Consider the following 18,041-nt stretch of genomic DNA (forward strand, 5'->3'; position numbering starts at 1 on the left):
ACGTGGACATTCGATGGTAACTTAGTTAAACAAGTTGATACATAAAAATTCTTAGGTATTCACGTGGATGATAAACTGATCTGGCGGTACCATTAGCAGGAAACAAAAAGCAAGTGTCTTAACACTATCAGTGCCTTTATTGGATGCAATATAGGTTTCTCTGTAAAAACTGTGCTGCTTTTCTATACTGCAAGGGTAAAAGCAGTCCTTTTATATGCCGTTGAGATATGGGGACATCATTCTCTACCTGAACTAAGAAAGTTTGAAACAAGTATACTCCGCAAACTGATGCGTTTACCACAATGTGTAACTGTGGAGTACAACTTATTAGAATTCGACTTACACGGAATTGTAACTGATTTTAATCTTAGAACTACTATGTGTTATGAAAAGCTGTCTATATTAGATAATGACACCATAGTTGTTAATTTTGTCTCTGCTTTTCAATGCATAGATAATTGTTTGACAATGGGTACATTGGGAAAAATCATGACTATGCATAAACTGTAGAGAGATGAATATGAATGTAATTCAGTGAGTCCTCTTGTATCATTTAAACATTGGATGAAAAACCCCTGTAAGGATTTTAGCAATGAGGCGAATGTAGTTCAATTTGCTACCCTTAGCAACAGCAGCAATTATTTGCATTACAGAATATCACGCACTTTAGCACCAACCTATAATTTAGCATATACTTTTCCAATTATTATTCATCAGTAAATTCTCATGAAATTCAATCGCTGTGAGACTTTAGAAATCTATGGAGCCAAACTTCGAGTACAGAGATAAGAAAGGTGGTGCAGCCTCTGTGGCAATCACAAATTAAAAACCCTTAAACATCTTCTAGTTAAGTGTGAAAGTCTTACAGATATGAGAGAAAGCTTTTTAAAATCTTATGATAACCAATTTAATTGTCAAGATCTATCGTTGTTATGGAATATTTTTATGGAAGGTCATGATACAAATGTAATATTCTTTTTAGTTAAGTTTTATTGGAAGATTATTGAAATTGTAAGAGTTATCTGGCAGAGTTTTTAACTGTTAAACTATATATTATTGTATTTTGCTCTCATTTGAAATAGAAATTGATTCTTAAGAATGTACATGTTTTTGGACACATTTTTTCTGTTCTTTTGTTAATGTTTTTTACAGTTTTTATATTGTATATACAAAACCATGTGGTTATTTTTATGTTAAATAAATTTAAAAAACGAATTGGAAACTGGTTACCCCTCCCTTTCACTCAACACCTCTGTGTGAACACACCAATGACCTCCATTTGGCTCTATCACCAGGTCAACATCGACATAGAGTGACTGTGAAATATATTTAAAAAACGATTCCAGGTAGTGATATTGAAAGACAAATAAAACACGACAGTCATCAGACAAAATATACACTACACAAAATGCTCATCAATGCGACTGGGGGTTGTAGTAGTAGTAGTAGTAGTAGTAGTAGGTGACCTAGACATCATTTTTGCAACAGTTGGTTTATATGATCAACATCCAGATATACGGGTATGTGATTGTTGTGATCAGGGCTTGAAATATATACTGATCAAGATCAAGCAGGCTATCCACTCGCAAAAGTTCCTAAAACTGGGAGTACCAAAGCCTTCCAATGAAGTCCTGTGATAGTCGACGCATGTTTCGGCCCTTGGGGCGCAATGCAATGTCTCTTGTTTTCATGCCACTTGTTAGTAGGGCCTCATCAGGATGTAGACTTAATTTGCAGTGAAAAACCCAATTTTGCATTCTAGAACAATACACATATAGGAACAAATTGTCACTCTTGATTGTGATATGCTATCATCATATAAGCTTGTGTAATGAAAGGTTAAAAGTGTGTGCTGACCTGAATTATTAATACAGGACATGCAGGGATATGCTCATTCAAAAAATCCAAGATTTTCTTTTACTGTAGAGGAGTACTTCAAAAATATCACTTGCTAGTGACTTTTCTGCTTCTCGGAAATGTTGAAATACCATATTTACACATATTAAAAAAGCAGGTAAAGAGTACACTAACCTGCCCACTATATATATCGTGGGCAGGTTAGTGTATATAAATATCTGGGAAATGAAGAGTAGTAAGGATGCTTCACTACTGAATGGCTGTAACCTGCACATAACTTGCAGAAGAATCGCAACATATGGTTAACTTTAACTAGTCAAAACCACTCCGGACTGCCCAGTGTGTCAGCGCCATATTGGACACATAGAAATTTGCTGTGGCTCTCCACCGGAAAAGAAAATGAGTTGCCCAATCCAATTAGTTGAAAAAAGTGGGTCCCACAGCAAGTGTTATCACTTACAACATAGATGCAGGCAACCAGAGCAGGATGTCAGATGACTCTACTATGGTTACTTCGTCTCGCACTTGCACTCAAATTTTGACTTTTGTATTCACAAAACATGTCTTGGACTGCTGAGTCCGTGCCTCAATTTCAAAATGAGGCTTGGAAACCATCAATTCCGAAACCAAACCTTGTTGTGGTCACAGAAGGAGCGGGGCTCTGTTCAATGCGCTGGTTGCACTTTGGTGCAAACCGAAAAAAATAAAGAATGAAAAAATCTGGTATATATAATTCAAAAAAGGTATTAATCATGCCACTGCACATTATTAACCCAGAATGGCATCAGCCACTACCTGGCTTGTCATTGCTCTAAACCTGAGAGACCAAGGGTGGGGCAGTCAGTGCAATAGTTGTAATTTGATGCCAACCAAAAGGGGAATATCAAAGTGCAACTCTGTAACTTTCAACAAACTGTTGCATCTACAATTCTTAAAGGCAAAACATGATATCATGCCACTGCACATATATATCCCAGGATTGGCAGCTTTGCTTTCCATTGCTCTATAATTGAGACATCAAAGGTGGAGACGTCAGGGCCGTAGGCTACCTCTAGTATGCACATGTAAGAAGGAACGACATATGCACCCTCGCCTCCTAAATAAAAAAAAGTCTACCACACTTCAAGGTCAGTATACAACTTAGAACCACCAAAGATGTTTTTATCGGTGCATGAATAGGCCCCATTCAATGTTGGTGTTCAGGCTGGTCCTCGGGCAATCCAGTTTGGAAATCTATTTCTGTTTTGATCTTCTAAGTGTCACCGCCTCTGAGAGCAGGTGCCATGGTTTGGATTACAAACCATAGTATGTCAGCTGGTTTGTGCTTGTGCTGAATGAAGTGTGCCACCATAGGTTCATCATCTACCTTATTTCAAAGGCAGGACCGGTTTTCGCAGATCCTCTGATGGATCTCCTGCATCGTCTTGCCTACAGAAATAAGGCCACATGGACATTTGATCCTATATAACAACCATTGAGATCTACAGTTAGTGAAGGAATTGAGGTGCCATTTCATTCCATATAGATCTATTTCTTTCATGTTTTGTGCTGGATTACAGACTGAGCAACATCCGCATATGTAGTGACCGGTAGGAAGATCTCACAATGTACATTGTCTCTTCCGTGTCTGCATCGGATAATCATACATGTGTACAAACATGCCGTTTAGGTTTCTTTGTCTCTTGCATCCAAGCCTTGGTTTTATGGGCATAAACTCTGGTGTCTGTATCATGTGCCAATTTTTAAGAATCGATCTTCTAAGTTTGTTACTTACAGGGCTGCATGTAGTGATGCACGTAAGTTTCTCTAGATTAGTTTTCTCTTGCAGGGTTAAACAGACCTCACAAGTAGTGTGCTGTGCCTGTTTCTGTGCTTTCTGGAGGATGGTTTGGGGGATACCCCCTCTCCCTTAACCGAAAACTCAGATCTTTACTATGTTGATTGAAGTCAGAATCAGTACTACAGCTTCCACTGACATGTAAAAATTGACCTACTGGTAGATTTGTTTCTTAAACTGAGTGGGTGGAAACTGTCATATTTTAATAAAGTCTTTATATTGGTCGGTTTTCTGAGCAAGGAGGTTTGAAGTCTACCCTCCATTGATTTACTAATCAGCAGATCTAAAAAAACATTGTGTTATAGTCGTGCACCATAGTAAATGTGATGTATTGGTTTCTTGAGTTTAACCATACTAAGATTGATAGGAGGCTGGTCTGATCCCCTCTCCAAATCATAAAAACATAATTGATATAACAATGCTAGCTGATAATTCTTAAGCTAAATAGATTGTCCTCCTAATAGATCGAATTTGATTCAAAATGATCAATAGAGATGCTGGCGATATCTGGGGCGAAAGTGTTTCTGGTTAAAGAACTCCCCTTCAAATAGAAAATAGTTCTCCGTAAGTGCATTTCTCGTGCATTTGAGCATAAACTCTATTGGGACCTCAGTACTAACATCAGTACGATGAGCTAAGTACACTTGTATAATCTTGATAACTTCCATTTGCGGAATGCTTGTATACACTGCCTCAACATCAAGAGACCTTAAAAGATCATGTGGTTCAATGGTCATTGCTGAGCGAATCTTCAGCATTGTTGTAGTATCCTTAACGTAAGAGTGCATCTGCCAAATGAAAGGTCTTAAAAATGGTAGATGGATAATGGTACGAAAATAGAACCTATGGCTGACCCGATAGGTTGGCCAGGTGGAGTGGTACAGTTCGCACAAATGCTTGGCTAACAAGGCCCATATCTACCTCTGCAGTTGGCTGTCTCCCCACTCGACCTCCCGACCTCTAAGAACTGCCCAGACCCACTGTCTATCGATCCCTAGGTTTAAACTTCAAAACGTGGGGGGCACTAGCTTCCCTGTCCTAGCCTCTAAGCTATGGAACTCCCTCCCCGCTACAATCAAAGCTGAAGACTCATTCAAGACATTGAAGGCCAAAACTAAATCTTGGCTTTTTGAACAGCAATAAGACATGCTCTGCGCCCTCGTCTTACATACTCTGGCCCACTGACCTCCGTTACTATTTTCTGTACACCCTATGGGTATATCCACTGTTAAGCCTAGCGGCACTGTAATCACTGTAATGTATGTAGATAGAAACACTGTTAGTATTCTGTTAATGTAATTTTTATGTCTGTATAAATGCATTATTGTAACTCTGTACAAATTGCGCCCTGATGCCTCCGGGCCTGATGGTTTGCGCGTTATAAATAAAACAAATACAAATAGTTTGTGTGGACCTTGGGCAACAAATAAAAGACCGTTATTGTGGGATTTGACCTGCTGAGAAAAGATTGTTTGTCACCATCAATCCATCCTTATCGCTTAGGTGCTTCAATGCCTCAATTCTATATGCTGACCGAGACCACAGAGCAATTCCGCCAACATCAGGTTTGATAAGGAAATCAGAATTACTTGCAATTCTCTCAAAGCCAATCTCTCTTCCTTGTTTAAGTTGCCTCGATGATGGTTGTGCGAATCAGAGTTTCTTAGATTCAAACAATCTTATTCTCGATCGCCACTAGAGCTGGACTCCTAGCAGCGGAAGGTAAAAAGGAAGGAGGAGGTTTAAGGCCTGTTATTTTTTCTTTTGTATCATTGGGCTATTGGATAGCTGGAAGAAATATTTCAGCCGTATAGATCTGAAGAACCTCCTTTGTTCTAGTTCTGTTTAGAAAGAATCTGCACATGAAGTGGGCACAAAACCTGGGCCCCTGTCCAATTAGCCGATTTCCTGAGAGGTTAAAATATGGTTGGTCAAATTAAAGATGGATATCACCAACCCTGTGGATGTGTTCGGTTCCATTGTCCGGTCCGCAGAGCCCTGTATTGTCAGTTCCTTCCCCATTGCTGAAAAAACAGTAGTGCCGGGGTTTGGGGGCAACAGTACCAGAAGTAACTGTTGATGTGTTAGTGCTATCGGAGTCACTTCCATTGAACTATTGGACGTGTTAGAGAAAGTCATAAATCTTGGTCTTGTATTACCTCATCTGTTTTTATATCTAGTCTAATTGTGTTCTTTGTAATAGTTGGGACCAAATAAGGATAAGTTAACTCTTCTGTGTAATTATCAATATCCTTCTTGAGTTTCCAGATTTTTTTATCTAGTGCAAGTTTAGATTTTCGGATTGCCTCATTTAATTTTTCTAATTTCTATTTAATGTCTGCTATCACGCAGTCGTTTTGGGATTTTACTTTCTAAAGTATCTAGTTCCTCCTTTTGCTTCTTCACCTCTTCTTCTGCCTCTCTGAGATACATAGATATATATAGTGGGCAGGTTAGTGTACGCTTTACCAGCTTTTTAATTATATTTAATATGTGTAAATATGGTATTTGAACACTTCTTTGGAGCAGAAAATAGACAGACAGTAAATTACACTGTATTTTTGTTTAGTGAGTGACGTTTTTAAAGTACTCCTCTACAGTAAATGAAAATCTTGGATTTTCTGAATAAGCATATCCCTGCACGGGGCGTGGCTTGGCGGCCATGCGGTAGTGAGCAGGTCCCGTGAGCTCCAGTGAGATCTTAAACGATATCCGTCCAAACTGGCGTGATTTGTGGCTGAATACAGGCAAAATACACATGTAGGCGGCGGAAAATCCTGAGAAGACCTGAGGAGATCGCTCTGGGGAATCGGGCAAGGAATCGTGACCGAACTTGCTTTCAAGATCCCCCCGTCGCATCAAAGATGGCGAGCGTAAACTTCAGGGCTCACCGAGAAGAGAGAAGGCAGCCAAGGACCTGAGGGCGGTCGCTGGGATCCAGTGCAGAACGGCAGAGAAAACTACTGCAGTGGCTGAGTAGCAGGTGCGTTGCAGGCGAACGTTGCCAGCGGAAAAGGCAGCGCTGAAGTGGAGGACCGGCAGACCCAGTCTGACGAGAGCGGTGGCACCGAGTGAGCAGGGATCGCAGGTGCTGGGCTGTGCGAAGGCCATTGGTGTGCCAGGAGGAGAACAATCGGAGCAGAGGGGCAGCTGGGTGGCGAATCCAAGGCTCCGGTGTCAGGAGCCGGCGGGTGCGGGAGCATATCCAACTATGATAGCCCTGAGCGGGGGCGACCAGAATACGTGGCAGGAGTCACGGGGATCAGAGGCCACCCCTACCCCCATCGGGGGGCCAGACTTCAGCCTGGGGGGACTCGCTGGTTGTCGGCGGAGCAGGCCCCCGATGGAAGGTGAGAGCGAGCAACGCCTGGATCCGGGTGCAAGACACTACGCCATCAGGTGTGAACGGCCCATGCCATCTCTACAACCCGGGTATGGTCCTTGACCTGCAAAGAGAGGTAACCAGCGGCCTGTGCACTATAAGGGAGGAACAGCTCAGCATCCACAGAACGGCAGGGGACCTGGACCCGGGGATGGTGGATAAGGCGGGACTTGGAGGGTGGGGTGAAGGGGAGCTGAGGACAACATTAAGCCACCCTGACTGGCGTGAGAAAAGCAGCAAACAGTCAACCGATAAGCGGACCTTGAGAAGAGTTCAGGCCCACACTTGGAGAGCATAACTCTGGGAGACTCTCAAGCACTGGTGTCATTCAGGCAAAGGAGCCCAATGGACCAGGGAAGTTCTTATCCCGGGGGCAAGGACTTATGGCTAGCTGAAACGTGGGGGTAAATAACCCACAAGGACACACAAGACCTCCGAACTGCGCTTCTAAGAAAGCAAAGTGCGGACAAAACATACATGCGTTTGATGAATGAGCACCTCGAGTGAGCTGGCGAGTCTGGGCTCCAGAGTGAGATAGGGGAAGTGCCTCCACACGGGATAAACCCGTGGTGAAAAGCCACCCTGAAAGGGGCGCAAGAAGGCACAAAGACTGTGTGGGATATCCAGAGCTGAAGGTGAGACAGCGGAGTGAGCGGAGGACCCACAGAGGGGGGCAGAAGGGAGAGAGTGCTGCAAGGGTTGCAAAGGTCACAAGAACGAACAGGAATACGGCCATAAAGGGGGGAAAACAAAGACTACATAGCAACGACAATCAGAGGCTGGGGGACGTGGGAGAGCATAACACCTGAGCCTGCAAGTGACACTCGGGACACTCGGGAAGACAGCTAGCTGTGATAACACTGGAGAGGACTAAATACAGATGGGACATACGGTGGGCTCACCACCCAGGAGGGCCCACCACCAGGTCTGCCAGAACTAACGCCAAGACAGACCGCACTGTCCAACCTTACGGATCGCAGTGCACAGCAAACTTCGGTCTTCCCCCACTACCACCAGGGGCTATCAACAAGAGATAGCTGTGGAAGGGGAACCCACAAGGGGGTGGGTGGACTTGCCCTCAGGGGCTGCAGTCGCATAAGCACGCAAGAGGAGTGGATCGCCTCAACGAATGGAGGGTGCCACACAACAGGCCCCCAAGATAGATTAGCGAGAATATGGAGGAAACTTGGGTGACTGCCTGACAAGCTGAAGGAAGGGGGGCCGGCGCAACGGCGACCAGTAAAGGATGCTAAGTAAATCAAAAGGGGGAAGAGGCAAACACACCAGCATTGAATCTTTTTCCAAAAAGTCAGACAAAGGACAACACACTCCATCAATGGCAACTATGGCCTCGTCCAGCGCTGCACAGCAGGAGGGCGATAGTGAGAGCCCAATTCTGCAAGCCATAGTGGCCTTGAAGCTGTCTCTGGAAAACAAGTTGGACACAGCCATAACGGCTTTAAAGACATCCCTGGAGAATAAGATGGATATAGTAATGGTGGACGTGAGTCTCCTCCGACAAGATGTACGGACCCTGGCCGACCGAGTGGGTACGGTGCAACAACAGGTGCAGCAAAACACCACCGACGTTGCGACCACCCAGACCCAAATGTCAGATGTGCTCCGACGGGGAAAGATCCTGGAACAGAGGGCAGAGGATTCGTAAGGGAGGACAGAAAGAATAATATCCAGATTGTCGGACTGCCAGAGGGAATAGAGGGTCAGGATCACACAAATTATGTCGAGAATCTTCTGCTGCAGGAGATCAGGGCAGGGACACTGTCCCAGGGTTTTGCAGTGGAGAGAGCTCATAGGCCCTGACCAGGAGGCCCCAACCAGGAGCCCCCACCCCCGACCCCCCGAGATCAATGATTGCAAGAATCATGAACTTCAAAGATCGAGATAAATGATTGACAGTCTCTAGAGAAGGGGGCGATAACTAGGAACTCCTCCAGAATAACAATCTACCCGGACTATACTATCTTAGTTCAGAGACAACGTGCACGCTATGGCCCCACCAAGGAACGGCTCAAAGCAGCGGGTATACGCTACATGCTGTTGTACCCAGCAAAGTTGAAGGTGATACGAGAGAGCAGATCGTACTTCTTTGAGACGACAGAAGACACCCAAGCCTGGATGGACCAACAGGGCATTCTGCAAGGACGACCCAGAAACGCCAATAAGGGCGAGAACCAACCTAGGGGACAGCAGGAGTGAGCTTACCAAGGGAAGGATGGTTCCAACACCATAGAAATTACGCAAATCAGATGGAATATAATTAAAGGAGCAACGAGTTTCGGCATCACCGCAGGTGGCAACAGGACACGCACCCCAAGACTTAGTTAGGATGTCCGTTTTGAGGCATCACGCTGCCGCAGGTGAGTCCCACCTTGGTGGGTGGAGCATGAGAAGCAGCAGGGCCCGAGCAGGGGGAGGGAGGCTGGGCGTATGTTTGATAGTAGTAGTTAGTCAGTTGTTTGGTTGGTAGGTAAAAGGCACAAAAAGTAGAGGAAGCAGCATAAGAAGCAGGATAAGACATGGTGCGTGTGGTGAAGGAACCAATATGGATCGAACGGAGCAAGCCCGAGGAAACTGTCCCAGTCGATGGTCCGTGGTGATAACGGCACAAAGAACCTATGCCCAGGGGAGAGCGGGACGGCACGGATTGGGGCTGGGAAGAGGAGCATTAGGCAGGTGGGCCCGCAGAAGGATACGAAAGGGGCCAGCATACAGGGCATACCAATAAAATGGGTCTGGACGAGGTGACCATTGCAACCTGGAACGTAAGAGGTCTCAATGCTTCCGTCAAGAGGCTTAGAATATACGCCTGGCTGAACAGGATTAAGGTCAAAATAGCAATGTTTCAAGAGACTCATCTAATGCCTGAGAAACAGACCAAAGTGGCAAAGAAATGGAGAGGCCAAATGTACAGTGCGACATACTCCAATTATGCTAGGGTTGTCCTGATATGGGTAGCCCCGGGGGGTCCCATTTCAGTTGATAAAGCAAGACAGAGATACGGAAGGCAGATTTGTGTTGGCGCATGGAATGCTGGAAAACAAGGAAATATGCTTGATAAATACATATGCTCCAAATCATGATGCAACAGAGTTCTTCAAGAAAATTGCACCCAAACTGGCTCAATACAGGGAGGCGACATTCATCTGGGCAGGTTTTTTTAACTGCACCCTGGACCTGCTTCTGGACAGATCGGATGTCAAGTACAAGAAACCAGCACCACCAGCAAAGGCCCTAGAAACGATCCTGAATCAACTACATCTGGCTGACGTCTAGAGGAAGGTACATGGCCAGGGGAGAGGGTACACACACTATAGCTCCCCCCATGCGACGTACAGACGCATAGATTACTTATTTACGGGCAGTGAATCTCTGAGGGAATTCACAGGGATAAAGATTAAGGCAAGAACACTGTCAGATCACGCACCATTGCTAGGGACATGGGTGCATACTTACAGGAAGGCCCCAATACCAACATGGCGGTTGAGGGCAGAGGCATTGAAGGAGGGCGAGTTCCAGGAACACATGCAGGATGCGGTAGTAGATTATTTTGAGCAAAACAGGGGAAGCATAGAGAGTACCGGCACGATCTGGGATGCCTTCAAAGTCGGGGAACAGCGATAGGGAAAACGGGGGGGGGCTAAGAGGAAGCGCCCTGGCAGATCAGGGAGAGGTGGAAAAGGAGATAAAACTGGCTGAACAGCAAGCCGGTATGACGGGGAGGAACCCGGGGAACTCTGAGTTGAGAATGAGATGTGTTGCAATCTGGGAGAGACTGGGGAGATTGGATTACGGGAGGTGCATACAAAAACTGCATGTGGACGGGGACAAACCCAGCTGGCTTCTGGCCTGGCTCACTAAGCAGGAATGCAGGAGAGACCCTATAAACGCGATAAGAGCTGAAGCAGGAGAGGCGGTCAGGACCAGAGAGGGCATTAACGATATATTCTCACAGTTCTGAGAATTTGTATGCTCCCAACCCCGCGGTGGAAATGGGCGATATTGCTGACGCCATGGCCGAGTTTAGACTACCAAGGCTAGCGGAAGAGCAGGTACAGATACTTGAAGCTCCCCTCACGGTGGAGGAAATACGTGATTCTCTGTGATCTCCGAGCTCTCATCGGGCAAAGCCCCGGGACCCGACGGACTCCCAGGCGAGTTCTATAAGGAATACAAGGACACCTTAGCGCAGAGACTGTTTGAGACTTATCAAGAAGCGCATGAAAAGGGGCTGTTGCCAGACAGCAGGTCGGAATCAGTAATTGTACCCATCCTTAAACCAGGGGAGCTGCCTCTGGAGTGTGCATCCTATAGACCGATCTCTGTCATTAACCGGGACTCCAAAATTCTTACATCGGCGCTAGCCAGCTGACTTAAAAGGGTGATACCCATGTTGATCCACACTGACCAAACAGGATATGTCCCAGGGAGGAACACGATGTGGAATCTGCGGAGGCTCCACCATGTGGTAGATCAGACGAACAGTAGACGGTGCGAATGCGCAATAGCGTCATTAGACGCCGTTCAAGCTTTCAAATCTGTGAATTGGGAGTGGTGGAGGGGTTCCTCTGCTGTGTGGAGTTGCTATATAAAAACCCAAGAGCGAGAGTTAAAACCAGGAGACATATCTCAGGGCATGGAGGATCTATAGAGGCACAAAGCAGGGATGCCTGCAGTCACCAATGTTATATATATTGGCCCTCGAGCCGCTGACGGTCTTCCTGGAGGCGGAATACGGGGACACCAGGATAGATATAGATGGGATCATGCACCAAATATTGCTATACGCAGACGATATGCTCCTTTTTGTTGGGAACCCGCGGGAGCATCTACCATGCTTACTGGAAGCAATAGACGCATATACCAGACTCTCGGTTATAGCAATCAATAAAGATAAGTCCTCCCTTTTCCCCCTAGCTGCCCTGAGGTAGATACCCCCCATCCATCCCTACCCCCCGAGTCAATTGCCAGACCTGGGACTCATATGGGCCCCCAAATCCTTCCGATATTTGGGGATAGGGTTACACCACTATACCAAGGACACACACAAATCCAACACACTGGGAGCCCTCGATAAGACACAGAAGACAATGACCTTCTGGAAGACAATTCCGCTGGGGATGATGGGTAGGGCGGCCCTGCTGAAGATGACGGTATTACTGCTCATGCTATACTACTTCACAAACATCCCCGACGGTATATCTAAGGCTTTCTTCACACTATTGAACACAGTGGCACAGGATTTCCTGGGGAGAGGGGGGAGGGAACAGGATTGCCCTAAACACCTTACAAAGAGACTATGAAGCAGGGGGTATCAGACTGCCAGACTTCGAACTGTATTATCTGGCAGGACAACTGCAGTTTGTGGTAAAATGGCTGGGGGATGAAACATTGATAGACTCACTGCTCATCGAGCCGGCGCTGAAGCAATACTACCTGAAGGAGCTGCTATGGATCGACAAGCCCCTGATCAGGACCCTACCCAACATGGTCAAGCTGGCCTGATCCTGTGGAGCAAAGCACGGAAATTCCAGGGGAAGCGGAACCCCTGCTCGGCACAGATCCCCCTCGTAGGGTTTGTGGGCGTGGATACAGGGACCCTTGCAATCTACCGATCCCAGTGGAAAGCCAAGGGCATAGCTCAAATTGGAGATCTGAGAAAGGAAGGTCAATGGGCGGAATTCTGAAACATGATGGAGGAGCACAACATACACGGTAGACGGTGCATTCTACATAACTGCATGGCCCAGACAATAAAGAGGAGATGGCTGGAGGATGAGGACTCGGAGGGGAGGCTGGGCGCATGGTACTATGTATCGGAAGAGGGACACACAATCTCTAGACTGTACGAGCAATTGTTGAAATCTAACGATGAACGGGAGCTGCAAATAAGAGACGGATGGGAGGAGGAGTTCCAGAGGCCCCTCAGTGACCAGGAATGGGCTAGAGTCTTGCAATACCCGAAGAAAGTGTCCAGGAATGCAAGATTCTGGCTGGCAGAGCTATACCTCACGCATAGAGCGTACCTCACACCCAGGAGGATGACTGTCTTGAAGATGGGGGAGCCCCGGGGCTGTCCGTGATGTGCCGAGAAGGAAGCCGACATACTGCACATATTCTGGACCTGTCAGGTGATAAAGATATTTTGGGAGGGGATCAGAGAAAGGGTGGAGGAGGGCAGACTTCACATGCAAGCATGGTCCCCAGAGTCGTACCTACTGGGCCTTTTCCCTAGGGGAGTCAGATGCAGAACACACCTGGCCAAATGAAGGATTTAGTGTTCATTTTGGCAAAAAGAAGCATAGCAATGGCATGGAACCCTAGCTCGAGACCAAGCACAGGCTTGTGGTGGGCGGACCTCAAGAAATGGTCAGTGGTTGAGACAGTAGTGTGGACAAGAGCGGTGCAGAGGGGAGAAAGGAAGAGTGGGCATAAGTTACTTGCATGGAACTCTCTGATACAGGACTTGTTTGGACAAGGAGAAGGAAGTGGTACTGAGGGACCCCGAGGTGCGGAGGATATTTAAACGGAAACCCGCAAAAGAGCTGGATACCCCCGATATGGAGAAGTAAAGGGATATAGACCGGATTGCATTGGATAGGATGGACGGTTACCAACCAGGGCGACATGCCATGGAATCGTGCCAAGACAAGAGATGAAGCAAGGCGGAATCCACAAAGAATTGACAGTGTGATTGTCATGTTTTGTTTGTTGTTGTGTTGGTTAATTGTTGTAAAACAATAAAGAGTTAAAAAAACAAAAAAGCATATCCCTGCACGTCCTGTAATAATAATTCTGGTGAGCACGTGCTTTTAACCTTTTATCACACAAGCTAATATGATGATAGCGGTCATGATCAAGAGTGAGAATTCTTTCTTGTTTTTATTGTTCTAGAACGCTAAATTGGGGTTTATCACTGCAACTTAAGTCAACGTCCTGATGAGGCCCTACTAACAAGTGACGTGAACGCAAGGGAGACAGTTAATTGCGCCCCAAGTGCCTAAACGCATATCAACTATCACAAGACTTTGTTTTAAGTCTTTGGTGCTCCTAGTTTTAAGAACTTTTGCAAGTGGATAGCCAGTTTGATATTGATCAGTATATATTTCGAGTTCTGATCACAACAATCACATACCCGAATATCTGGGTGTTGATCATATCAGCCAGATGTTGCAAAAATGATGAGTCACCTACTGCTAACCCCCCGTCACATTGATGAGCATTTTGTGTAATTTGTATTTTGTTTGACTGTCGTGTTGTATTTCTCTTTCTATATAATTACATGAAATAAATCGTTTTTCAATATATTTGACGGCCACTCCATGTTGATGTTGACTTACTAATTAAGCCAAATGGAGGTCATTGGTGTGTTCACATGGAGGTGTTAGGTGTGAAGGGTGGGGTAACCAGTTTCCAATTAGTTTTTACATGTTATGTTAAAGTTAGATTTGCTGAATGATATGTACTAGATTCTTGTCCTGCCATGGTGGCTCCTGGCCCTTGTTTAATGATGGATACCCAGGAGCTGCTTTTAGCGCCTCCTTATCCAGTCTTAATTTCGATCCCTGCTACTGTTATAAAAATGTAATAAAGGAGAGGAATTCAAACAATTATTTTCCATGATTTGTAAAATATCTACTGTAGTACATTTTTATTCTATTCATATGGTTTGTTAAAACCTAAAATGCATTTTTACTTGACTTGTGTATTTTTCACTCTGTGTTTAGTAAACTCAAAAACCCAATTAATCCTATACATTTTATTGTTTATAGTATTCGAACACCACCAGTAATATTAATGTTCTGTTATTTTTCACTGCACCACTGATGTTGTCCATTTTGGGTTGAAATAAAAACCTGTGCTCTCAGCAGAGTACAACATACTCTCGTTAGGTCAAAACCTTTATTGTAATGCATAGAAATTGAGAGCAGATAGGACAGATCTGTGTGTTTTGTTCTCGCTTCACGATTTTACTTTACCAACATTGTTTTAATATATACTCCCCAATTTGCTTTTAAGGGGGTACCCTAGATAACGGCCTTGGGCTTGCACTTTATCCCCGTGTCCCAAATACCTAACCCTTTTTCCTCACTCCCTGTTTCTCTTTCTTCATTTGCAATTTTTGGTTTAAAGGGAGTTTGATCCATTCGGATTTGTGGTTTTCTTTTTAGTTTGTAAGTGATAAGGACTGCCACTTTATTTTACCAGTTCCTCTGCCTACTTGTTCTCCAACTCGATCATTACCTTTGCAATATAAGGATTTTCTTTGGGTCTATCCCAAGCCATGGATGTCTAAGTATGTTACGCTAATTAGTTTTTTTCATGCTTTTTGTTATAAAGTTACAAAAATAGTTGTTTTGCAAAGCTAACCAATCTTACGTTTTTTCAGGAATTGGAACCAACTAGAAGAACAACACGCAGACCTGTTGATCAGGCAAAAGAACAGCCATCATATGTTATGTAAGTTTGCAATTATGACATAAGATTCACTTGTTTTTCATTTATCTTAATGACTTAGTATTGTGTCAGAAGGAAAGGTCACAGTACAGTATATTTTGAAAAACATTAGCATAGGTGTAAAGCCAGTAGTATTTAGCTTTTGTATAGTGCAAAACTTCTCTGTGTTGGGCACAGGGGAAAATGCAGAGGGAAGGACCTTTGGAAGAATGAGTGCAGTGGATGGAACTCTGGTGAAGGAGAACGGGAGCACTAGAGTAGAGGGGCACAACAATTAAGAATATGGATTAGCAGTGATTGGACAAAGGCGTGAAGAGGCACATTTACTGCTATGATGTAGTAGTTAATTTAGATCTCATAGTCAGCTACAGCTATAATATATGGCAAAGTACTATCATCACAGACCCAGGTGTAACCTCATTCAACCATTTGCTGGCATCCTATTTCAGTCCACATCCCACTCACTAGGCATAGTGTAACCAGTAACATTGTTTGAGACTGACAGTCCGACTTCGGACCAAGAAGAGGTATCAGAACCACGCTTTTAGATTTGTAGGGTAATCTCACCATAGCAGATGATGGATGCCCAGCAATGCTTGGTCCTAGATTAACTGCTGCTACTATATCTTCTTAACATGTGTTGAAGAATGTATAAGTCGAACATTGCATACAAATGATTTGCATCTTTTTGATTTGCAGGCTCTGTATCCTAAGCATGTAGATCTGATTTATTTATTTGCGTATTTATAATGCGCCTATACAGCAAATGGTGTTTCAAGGCGCCACAAGGCAAAAGAGGTGGTGAGGGGAACGGACGGACAGGGATGAAGAATAAGAAAAAACGGTCCTACTAGTCTTGTGACATTCGGATCGTACACGAGCAGTAACTAGAAGTGCGGGGGAGTGGAGACGAGGGGGGGTACCGGTCAGAGCAGAGTCCGTTAATGCTGAGGTGGGAAGGGAAGAGTGGAGAATACGCAAGTGCGGGGGTTTCAGGGGAAGAGTGAAGGAGGGGGAAGTGCACGTCAGTGCAGGGATTGAGGGTCCACATGCTAAGTGCGATGACTGGGTTGGATCGAGCTCAAAAGGGGTGTAGGCCCCGCCAGGCCAGGCCAGTACATGGGAGGGAGCCTGGTAGGGCAAGTGCGGGTTGGGGGGAGAGGGGAGAACGAAGAACTGGGGATCGACTGGACGAGGAGGCCCTGGTGCCCTGTATGACTCGGAAGGAACCAGGCAGCCAGTCAAAATGCGGCAGTGGGGGGACATTAGCAGGGGTAGGGGGAGAGGGAAGGAGGAATTGAAAAGGAGGGTCTTGATAACATTTGACATGTATTTTCCCCCCGACACCAAGGATGTGGATTAGCACTGGTTCACGTGAAACTGCTCTGCCGCCTGCTTGTGGGATCTAGGCTTAATTAGAGGGATGCAAAGAACACAAGACAGGAAAAACGTTTGCAAGTACTATGGCATCAAAATTACTGAAGGGAGACTGATTGACACAGCTGCAACAGTGACTAAACAGAGATCCTCATAGTGAGTTTTAAGAACATCATTAGTAAATGTACATCCATGGACACCACATTTGACTGGAAGATTGTCCCAAACCCCCCATACTAATGGAAAACAAAAGAGAACATTGGGAGTTCTATTTGAGTCTATCCCAACCAGGAAACCTTTACAAAGCCAGGTCACTGAAAGCAGTCCCATTAGTAGATTATTAGGAGCATTATGAACCTTTCCTAAAGATGCAAGAAAGGAATACAATAGCCAGAGCCATTATTTCTGCAATATAAAAAGATAATTATTTATTTATTTTTCCCATGGTCCTCTCAAAACCCGCCCGGCTCCATAGGCCACAAAATGCCACAATCGGAGCAGCCCAAAAAAGCCCAGTCTTTGTGTATGTTTATGCTAATTGTCAATACATTGCACTGGCTAAACCATTAATCCAGAATGATCACGTGACCATACATAAAATTCTGTATAAATACAAACACCTTCCATCGCGATTGAGCAAGCCTAACATCCATATCCACTCTGTATGTATGATTAGACATTTTATCAGTGATATATATGGGTAGCATGGATTTATGGGGTCCGAGGTTAGCAGAACACTCTCCTTACAAATTGGGAAATATTTTGCCCATCACCCTTAGACACATGCTAAAAGTCAGAAAACTTCTGAAGACATAAATAATTGCCGTCCAACTAAATACCATATTCACTATTTCCCCAAATAATCATATTTTATTTTGTTTTTTGTTTTTTATTCGTATTTATATAGCGCACAACAGCCCATAGACATTGTGGCACTTGTTACAGAAACATGCTTAGTTACAGAAAATATCACGTCGACATTTGTTGCATATCGTGAGCAGTTTGTATAAAATAATATTACATTTGTCAAGTGAATGTAGATAATGGATTCAATATATGTACATAGATTACATTATATTTATGTTACATATGTATTACAATATATATATTAGG

General features: G+C 44.7%; 1 protein-coding gene across 1 annotated transcript in view; it reads left to right on the plus strand.

Moving 5' to 3' along the window:
* Positions 1-18,041, plus strand: part of SRBD1 (S1 RNA binding domain 1) — a 1,352,005-nt gene that overhangs the window by 85,906 nt on the left and 1,248,058 nt on the right. Inside the window, exon 2 of the mRNA XM_069608446.1 lies at positions 15,484-15,554. Within this exon, the coding sequence (XP_069464547.1) occupies positions 15,484-15,554 (71 nt within the window). The remainder of the gene's footprint in view (positions 1-15,483; positions 15,555-18,041) is intronic.

This window comes from Ambystoma mexicanum, chromosome 4q, assembly GCF_040938575.1.
Source record: "Ambystoma mexicanum isolate Mex_15411 chromosome 4q, UKY_AmexF1_1, whole genome shotgun sequence".
NCBI classification, from domain to species: Eukaryota; Metazoa; Chordata; class Amphibia; order Caudata; family Ambystomatidae; genus Ambystoma; species Ambystoma mexicanum.